The sequence below is a fragment of the Panthera tigris genome, chromosome A2, assembly GCF_018350195.1.
Source record: "Panthera tigris isolate Pti1 chromosome A2, P.tigris_Pti1_mat1.1, whole genome shotgun sequence".
Taxonomy (NCBI): domain Eukaryota; kingdom Metazoa; phylum Chordata; class Mammalia; order Carnivora; family Felidae; genus Panthera; species Panthera tigris.
This window is the reverse complement of record NC_056661.1, coordinates 75582176-75592015: the sequence shown is the minus strand read 5'-3', so window position 1 is coordinate 75592015 and position 9840 is coordinate 75582176. Positions and strand designations below refer to the sequence as shown.

Below are 9840 nucleotides of genomic sequence, written 5' to 3'. Positions count from 1 at the left end.
CGTTGTCCCTGGTAAAATAGACAAAATCACTATTTTTTTTAACTTAGCCAAAGAAATGTGAAATTTCTATGAAGTCTTGAGAGGTGCCTCTCAGACTCGGAGACTCTGAAATCTTTAATGGTTGATGGTATCTATTTGACTTCTTTGAATAATGAAGTGTGAACCAGGTCACCATAGGACCCATTTTGCCTAGAAAATCCAAAACCAATAGACAAGTAAAACCTTGGTTTGCAAGCACAATTCATTCCTGAAACAGGCCTATCATCCAAAGCACTTACGTATCAAAGTGAATTTCAGGAACCATTGGCTCGGTTGTGACCACGTGACATCCTGCATCACATACGACTCATATTGCAAGACATCGCTTGTTTATCAAGTTAAAATTTATTAGAAATGCTTGCTCGTCTTGTGGAACACTCGCAGAGCCCGTTACTCGCAATCCAAGGTTTTACTGCATCTCCAAGGCCAGTCTTCTTTATGACCCAAGACTGCAATTTTCAAATTTTATAAATTTGAAATAGCAAACAGCTTTCATCTTTAAAAACCCTCATCTGATCCTATATTCCACCAACTACTGCCCTCTTGCTCTTTCGGCAACTTCACGGTCAATGGACAGCTTTCAAATCTTAGCTTATTTGTCCTCTTGGCAACATTTGACTCTGTCGAGCACACCTTTCTTGAAATTCCTTTATTCTTCGGATTCCTCAAGCATCCTTCTCTCTGGTGTTTTTCTATCCCATCTCCTCAAGTTCCAAACATACCTGCTTATCCAACCAATGCTTGCTATTGTCCAAATGAAGCTATCTGGGAAAGAGAGGAGGTGAGCTCATGGGGAGTAGGAATTATTTAATAAGTTGTGTTTTCTTTAGTACATCTGTCCAATAGAGCCTTCTATAATTATGCACTTGAAATGTGGTTAGTGAATGTGACTGAGGAAGTGAATGGTTAAGTTTAATTTAATCTAACAAAAAGAGCCACGTGTGGCTGTTGGCTACTGTATTGGACAACGCAGTAGAGAATCTTGCTACACAAAATGTGGTCCGTGGGCCTGCAGCGTGGGCATCGTCTGGGTGCGAGTTAGAAATTCAGACATTCAGGGCCCACCCCAGGCCTGCTAAATCAAAATCTGCATCCTTAACAAGATCTCCAGGTGATTTACAAGCACAGAAACATTTGAGAGACATTGCCCTAAAAGGTTCATTCAAAAAAATGTTTTAATGTTTATTTATTTTTGAGAGAAAGAGAGAGAGAGAGAGAGAGAGAGAGAGAGAGAGAGAATGAGTGGGGGAGGGGCAGAGAGAGAGAGGGAGACACAGAATCCAAAGCAGGCTCCAAGCTCTGAGCCGTTGGCACAGAGCCCGACTCGGGGCTCGAACCCATGAACCGTGAGATCATTACCTGAGCTGACGTCAGACGCTCAACTGACTGAGCCTCTCAGGTGCCCCCAGAAGGCTCATTTTTAAAGCGCTACAGTGACAGGCACATGTGTTTTTCCTAGCACACTTTCTGGATATTATTATGCCTGAAGGAGATCCTTTCTGTGAACTCTTATACCAAGTCCTTCTTGACACAGTAATCAAATACATTGTTAGCCACATCCTGACTGAAATGACCTCTAGATGTTGAAATACTCAGATAATCATCATTTCAGAAAGCAGCTGAACTTAACCTAGTGACCTGCATTACGTCTGATTCTTCCGTAGCATCTGTTGTGTGGTTGTACAACCTCCCATTCCTTTTCCCTGCTCTGAGGGAACAGTATGTTCCTGTCATAAAGGAGTAGAATGAAGCAGAGAAAAAAATTAAACCACAGTGGAAAGACTTCTGAAGAAGTAACTGGCTTTTTCTATACTGAAATTTGATCAGCACAAGAGATGACCCACACGGAGCATTTGGAGATCTGAAGCTAAGAAGATGACAGGAAAAATGTATGTTGGATGTAATGTTTCCTCATTCTCAATTGAATGTCTTCATGCTCTGGAACACTTCCAAAGTGTTAAGAGACACAGTCACCTAAAAAGAGACAAGACTCTTGGAATATGGCGGAACCTCCAGTTGTAGTGGCCTGGACGATGGTCCAGGGCAGCAGAGCAGATCAGCAAAGGAGGAGGGATAGGGCATGTGTGGCTTCCACTCAGGCTGCCTTCCTGGCCTCAGTTTCTTCTCCTGTGAAATGATCTACTTGGATTTAGTAGAGCCTCTTTTAGGTCAATTCCAGCTATCACGTTCTGCCTTGGTCCCAGAACTCTTGTGCAAATTAAAAATGATCGGATAGGGGCACCTGGGTGGCTTAGTTGGTTAGCCACTGACTTTGGCTCAGGTCATGATCTCACGGTTCGTGGGTTCGAGCCCCGCATCAGGCTCTGTGTTGACAGCTCAGAGCCTGGAGCCTGCTTCGGATTCTGTGTCTCCCCCTCTCTCTGCCCCTCCCCTGCTCACATTCTGTGTCTCTCTGTCTCTCAATAATAAATAAACATTAAAAAAAATTTTTTTAAATGATTGGATAATTATCTTCAAAAGGATTCTTCCCAGCCACTCTTAGAAAATCACGTATTTTATACATTCAACAAATGTTGAATTCATTCAATGTGTCTGTGTGAGGCACTGTTCTGGGCACCGGGAAGGAACAAGAAGCTATCCAGGTAGGGTCTGGTGAAATACATCTTTAAGAAAGTGGCAAACAAATCAGCACCTTTTAATTCTCCTACCTGTTAACAATCATTGCCCAAGACTTTGAAAAGCCAGTCAGGGTGCCCTGTTCAATCTAAAGGTCCAAATCTAAGCACACTGAGACATTGGAAGGAGTATATCCTCTCAGACAGGAAAACTATGATGCTCAATTAAGCAATAAAAATATCTGGTGGGAAATCATATGCAAAGGATTCAAACAGGGCATGTGGTAGTCCTTAGAATTTGCCTAGCACTGTGGCAGTCACATACAGCTTTCTCGAAGAGGTGACATCAATCCTGAGAACTGAATAAGAGGCAGCCTGCCCTGTGGAAGTAAAAAAATCACACCAGGCAGAGGAACTCACAGATGCAAAAGGGCACAATGCACGAAGACCTGGGTGGGCTCAAGGGGCAAAAACAAATCCATGGTGTGGTCTATAAGTCAAGGTTGAGCATGTTAATGGAAGGCCAGCATAAATCTCTGCTTTCGTTAGGGTTTTTTTTTTTTTTTTCTTAATGTCTAATCTCCATCTTTCTTGCTATATTTAAAATCATTTATCCTTTTATCAAGTGTAGAGAACAGTCTGCCAGGACAAAGTCTACATTTATACATATTTGAATACTAATATGCATGGCTCTCAACATCCAGGACTTTTGTGTGCCAACTTTGGTTTCATTATTTGAGATGATAGCTATACTAGAAATAAATGCCAGAGAATATTTTTTAAAAATGTTTCTCGCAACATGCTGTTTGATGCTCCTCAGTCACAGAAATGCTGCCCTGGGTCACCTTCTACAGGGGGAAAAGTGAGAGGAACAGAATGGCCTGCCTGGGCCTCCAACACCTTTCCATCTGTGAAATGGAGGGGTGGGATGGGATGCTCTGTCTGGACCCTCTGGTTTCAAATCCCATGCCTCCATGGAAGAAAGTTATGTTGCACCTGACAGAGATAAGGAGAAGGACCGAGAACACAGATGCCCAGAGTTGGGAGAGGTCCAAGTCCCAGGTGCTGCCTCCAGTATATGAGTGGGCCTAGCCTCTGGGTGTTTGGGGTCAAACAGGGCATCATGCCTGGCACTTCGGGGTCTTGGTTAATAACTTATGAATATAAACAGGTTTGGGAATTAGCAGTTGCAGATTTTGTTACCACTTTCCTACGGATATTTCATAGTAGCAATTTAACAACCAACCATAGAATGACCAGCGACCCCGACCACATCATTCCAGGAGCAGGGATTACCCACCAATGGCCTTCTAAGATGGCATCTTCCATGGAGGGGGAAGAGTGGGCAAGATGGCGGCATTTCCAGCAGCATCGACTTTGGAGCCCCTCTTGCGCAGGACAGATAGACTTCTGCAAACTGACTTAGGATAATCACCAAGGTTAATGCCTTACTTTAGCAGTTTATTTGGGGGCAAAGAACTACATTTAAAGAAGAATTTTAACTTCCTAGAATTTTAAAATATACTTTTATTTAAGCACAGAGGTTCAATCCAAAAACAAGATTCCAGATATTGCAAGGAAGAAGATGGAACCTGAAACCATAGATTATGAAAGGCGCTCTCCGAAAGTATCTCAAGTTCACCATCATACAATGTGGTGTTGTGGGTATGAAGGCTTGGAATGAGGTTGTGGTTGTTACCCTTGGCTACTCCCTAAGTGGTCCTGTGGCGGCCTGTGGTGATTTTATAAACTCTCTGCATTGTGGCAGCTTCATCTGTTAATGAAGATAATTGTTTGTACTCTTGAGGACTAGGACGAGGTGATTGCTAAGCTCTCATATTAAGGTTTTGTTATTTTTCTTGAAAATCTGGGCACCGTTCAAGGAAAGCAGAGCTGAATTCTAGGTATAATGGGAAAAAACATGGTCTGCACAGTGGTGTAAATACAATATACACACATCTTAATACTTTGAAATCCTTACATCGTCAATGTGAACACTTAATTTGTGGGCTGGCCATAGTTTCAAATTATAACTGAATTTATTTTTGCCTGCATTGTTGGTCACACCTAACTCATCTCCCAGTTAGTCCTTCAGCAGACAAGCAACCTCTAAATATAGCACAGTTTCTATGGGAACATCCTTTATCCTACCCATTCTGGGAACACATTTTATCTAAAAAATGAGGCCTGCCAGATCAATCTAGGCATACACACTAGATTTGTATTTTTGAATTACTTTGATTTAAAGAGAGGTGTTTAAAACCGGTTGAAATGTTGGTTCTATGTGAAAATTTTCCAGTGGAGTTGAGTTGGTATAAATTTGCTTTTGGTAATAAGAGTTGGCAATCTCATCTTCTACTAGGGGGTGTTTCGTTTTTTTTCCTGAAACAATTAAGCATATGGGTCTAGTGCCTTTAGATTCTGCTGTCTTATATCTCTGTGGCCACAAGCATTGCTGCATGATCATTAGCAAATGGAGCAGGTGGGGGATGACATTCATTTTTCCAAAGTAAATGAGAATTTTATCCGTTATTGAAATGCAGGCTGACCTGAACATGCCATATGGGTGATATTATGTATCCTTCTGAATTCCTGTAGCCGAACAGTAATATGACTTGGGGTTGGGTTTGCCTACTGCTAGAAGACATGTTAGTCTTTGCCTCTTTACCTGTCCTAAATCCAATGCTTCCTTAAAATTATTCTTTGAGGACTTAACACAGCTTAAGATGCCTATGAAATTAGGAAGTGAGGTTGAGGTAAGAAAAGGAAAGACTTTTGAGAAAAACGAAATGAGCCCTCTTGTAGCAGTTAGAGCGCCAGAGGTCTGAGCTTCGAAAGAACCATATGTCCAAATGCAGTTAATGAGAGAAGGGAGTCTCTGAAAATTGAAACACAGAGCTGTATTTTGAGCATATGGTTGAGAAGATGCAAGTCTCAGAGAAAGTAGTCCACGAGGTCACAGTGTAAAACATATAAGAATGATAACAAGGAACATTTGAAAAAAAGAAAACTCTTTAAGTTTTTCAGGTTACTAAGAAAAATTTCCGCAAATACATCACTAATAGTAAAAATGAAAGTCTTCACTTATAGGAATCCTTTTTTTTTTTTTTTATCTGTTTAACCACGAGCTGGAGAGACAAACATCCGTTTGTGGCCCAGGCAGTTTATCTGGGCCCTCCATCTTGACTGTTCCAGACTTCAGAGGCTGTCAGTCTAAAGCGCGTTCATCATCCACCATCCATCCCAAGATTCCTCTCGACTGTGCCATTACTGGAGTCTGAATTCAAGCAAACGGTTCTTACTGTAGATGTAGGTCACCAACACATGACCAGGGTGGCCTGACTCCTCCACCAGAAACAAATCATAAGAGGAAAAGAACAAGTAAGTAGTCTGGGTACTCATTTGTTTCTGCATAGAAAACAAACAAAGAAATAACTAGAAATTATAAGCTGTTAAAGGATCATGTTGGGGGTGGGCAGTGCCATAAAGTCCTGGGGCAGTGGGCGGTGGGGGGGAAGGAAAGCAGTGGAACATAATCCCCATGCATTTTTTGTGGGTCAGTTCTGAGAGTAACTGCAAATGAATGGGATCTTGTGTTTATGAAATATCTTTGTGTGCGTTATGGAGGGAAAATGACATTGGCACTTTGATGACCAATTCTATGTCAGGGAATCCGTTGGGTTCTTTATAGACACACTCTAACTTACTTCTTACAGAATCGATCTTCTCCTTCCCATATTTACAGCTGAAGAGACAACTTTAGGGTTAAACGTTTGTCCCGTGATGAGGCAGCTAGTAAGTGACAGTTCACGCTGTTTGCAAATGTCATACTGCCTTGAGAGCAGTGTCCACTTAGACTGTGGAACTGATAAATAATTTAGGTTTTTATCGCTTTAAAATAATTTCAAACTTGCATTTTGTCTTCTTCGACTTGAGGACTGCCAAAATTTGAAAGGTAAATTAGTATCATATTTGTTCACAAATCATATAAAACTATTCTGTTTCACCCAAAAAACATATAAACATTGTATATTTTAAATACATGCACTTTGTTAAAATGCATATTTCAGCACATAAAACTTAGGTTATTATGCAAGTTCTAATTATGTTTTTGAGTTATAATAAAATCTTACTTGATCATATTAAATATGCCAGGTCCAATATAATGCTTCGGAAACAAAAAAATTTACTTATTCCCTACAAGGAGATTCTGGAGTAGCAGAAGAAAAATTCTAAGATATTTAGACATTCACTGTAGAATAACTTCTCACGCAGATACAAAGGCTCAAACACTGCTCTGGCCAGCTGGGCAGGAGACATATGAGGAAAAAGGGCACAGATCCTTCTGGACAGGGAAGTCTGATCCATTGATGTCTGGATCCAATCAAAGGTTTAAAAACGTTATTTATTTATTTTTATTTAAAATTTTTTTCAGCAGGAAGTTGGTGGGCCAAAAGGGATTTTTAAAAATTTTTTATTGAGATATTCATTAAATACTTACAGATGCCACAACAATTTTATGTCATACAACTGTATATCTGCCTAGGTGTAGGGTAAGGAGAAAGAGGTAAATGTCCTTTCGTTTCTGTTGTTTCGTGATGAGAATCATAACTTCTATATGGCTTTTTTGCTGTACTTATAAAGCCGTCTCAAGCACACTAACTCATTTAATTTCCCAGTCATCTTCTAACGTAGGCTGTATGATTTTCCCATTTTACAGCCAGAGCTCCATGGAGCCGGGTGACTCATGCACACACCACAGTGACTCAGTGACAAGAGTTGGCACTTACCTGCAGGGTGGCAGATTGCTACGCTGTCCCTGCTTCTTACACAACCATCCCTGAAAAACTTAAATAAAAACTAAACAGAACTCGCCCACCAACCCCAACTTTACATGAGGAAAAGATTCAAGGTTGGCAAGAAGGAGAGAGCGCAGGGAATATGCACAGTCGATGCTGCTCCCTGCTCAAAAGCAATTTGCAGAAAATATTTTATAAATTAGTTATTTGTTTTTTAAAGATGGCTCTATGCCTAACATGGGCTCAGACTCACGACCCTGAAGAAGAGAGTCGCATGCTCTACTGACTGAGGCAGCCAGGCGCCCCTAACAGAAATATATTAAAATGTTGTCTGGTGCCTCTTCTTACAATAATTGCACACAATTGATCTGATCTTCTCTACGTTATCTCAAACTGGATCCTGACGATAGAAGGAACGGCCCTTGTAGATCTGATATGAGCATGTACTGTGTATATACTGACTCTGCCTCTGTTTAAATTTTTGTTATCCTGTTCATCATGAATTTTTGCATTGATTTTGAGGGTTTTTTTTAATTGCATTGAAGTATTGTTTATTTTGATTACTGAGTTTTTGGCCCTTCCTTAAATTTTATGCCAGCGGCTAACATGTCTCATAGTAATCCCAGCCGTGGTATGTGAGCTTAGACATACCTGTGAATAGAACACCTGTGTGTACGGTTAGGAATTTTATATTCAAGCAAACTTATTTTTGTGATTTAGCTTCAGCGTGTCTCTTCAGTATGTCTGGGTAATTAAGTGGAGTCTTAAGTGACTCCATTTTGGGTAGACAGCTTGAGGGTTGTAAATAATCGGCTGGGATTGCAAAACTCAATACTATTAAAGTGCAGTTGCTGTGTAGTTTTACTATATCCACTATAATTTTGCAAAACTTTTGATTTAGGGGTTTATGATCTTCGGAGCATTTTGTGGTGAGACATGGAGCCCATCAGCACGACCACCCTGCCAAATGCCTCAAACACAGACCAAGGCCACTGCAAGGGGCAATGCAGGGTGATTCTGATAACACTCTATGGCGTGGTTTTGCTCGGAGGCACTACTGGAACAGTATTGATGTCACGTATGATGTTCAAAAGGAAAAGCCAATCAATGATTGCCATGATCGTTGTCAATATCATAGTGCTGCACTCAGTCCTCCTGGTCAGCCTTCCATTCCGCCTCAGCTATTATATCTTAGAGGTCTGGGAGTTTGGAACCTTTCTCTGCCGATTGGTCAGCAGCATATTATATGGTCATATGTACGTCACCTTTTTTTTCTACGTGGCCATTGTCATACTCCGATTGCTCATCTATTTTAAGAAACTCCAAATGCAACAGTTGCAAAAGTGCCATGCGGTAGTTTTAAGCATTGTTATTTGGACCGTGAGTGGCCTCATTTTTTTGCCAATATTATTTTTACAATATGGCATAAATCCAAGTTACTCAAAACAACGACGATGCTTTGAGTTCTACAAAGATATCAACCGCAGAGAATTCATTATCTTGAACTACTCTATGATTGTTATCATGATCACAACGGTTGGGGTCCTCTTCCTGATACAGATGGGCATCATTCTCCAACAGACAAAAGCTCTCTGGCCTGACATGTGGGCCCATCAAGACTATAGAGCTCAAATCAAGAGCTTCTTCTTCCTTCTAGTAATAGTGGTCTGTTTTATACCCCATCATGTATTCCGGGTACACTTTATTCAAAATTACTCAGAGATAGACAATTCTGAGTTAGTTCTTTATAACGAAATTTTTGTTGCTTTAACTACTGTCTGTTGCCTGGATATGGTGTGCTTCATAGGTGGAGTTATCCATTAAATATTCCTCGTCACTTGCTTTGTAATCAGCTTTTTACCATTGTGACAAAATAGTTTCAAATGAATGACTGCTACCATGATTCCAAATGTTTCAATGCTCTGCTCTTAATTATCACCAAAATTGTTTTTCCATGAAAAGGTAGAAGATTGACAGTTTCTTCTCTTCTGAGAGAACGACGATCTGTTCTCCATTAACTATAGAATATATTCAATTTCCATAGCTCTACACAAGTTGACCCCCAAAATCCTTTCGACACTCAACTCCTACCCCTTTTTCAGGAGATACTTCTGCTAAGCACAACTATTGCCTTTCCCTATGCAGTAATCCAGGCTGTTCTCTTTGCATTTGCTCTTGCTGGGCTTTGATCTTAGAATGTTATTTCCCTCCGTCTCCAAACTATCTACTCAAGGTCCAGAGAACCTGAAGATATGGATTGTAGGAGACTTAACTTATTCAACTGATGCTCAACCTGAGATACATGCCTCTTGAAAATGACTGATAGACAGTAAAGCTATGGCTGCTGGCCATGGTATTTAGAGGAAAGAACCAGCTTAGTCAAATGACTTAGAGGAAGTCCTTTCAGGATTAATCGAGCATTAATA

General features: G+C 40.7%; 1 protein-coding gene across 1 annotated transcript; it reads left to right on the top strand.

The window, feature by feature from the left end:
• The first annotated feature begins 5812 nt into the window (after positions 1–5812).
• Positions 5813–9840, top strand: LOC122233049 (probable G-protein coupled receptor 141). Its single transcript, XM_042964184.1, has 2 exons — positions 5813–5996; positions 8316–9840. Exon 2 carries the CDS (start codon positions 8351–8353, stop codon positions 9236–9238), a length of 888 nt encoding a protein of 295 aa, XP_042820118.1. The 5' UTR covers positions 5813–5996; positions 8316–8350; the 3' UTR covers positions 9239–9840.

Excerpts from the sequence above, each read along its gene's own strand:
- LOC122233049 (XM_042964184.1), top strand. The coding sequence starts at position 8,351 with ATGGAGCCCATCAGCACGACCACCCTGCCAAATGCCTCAAACACAGAC.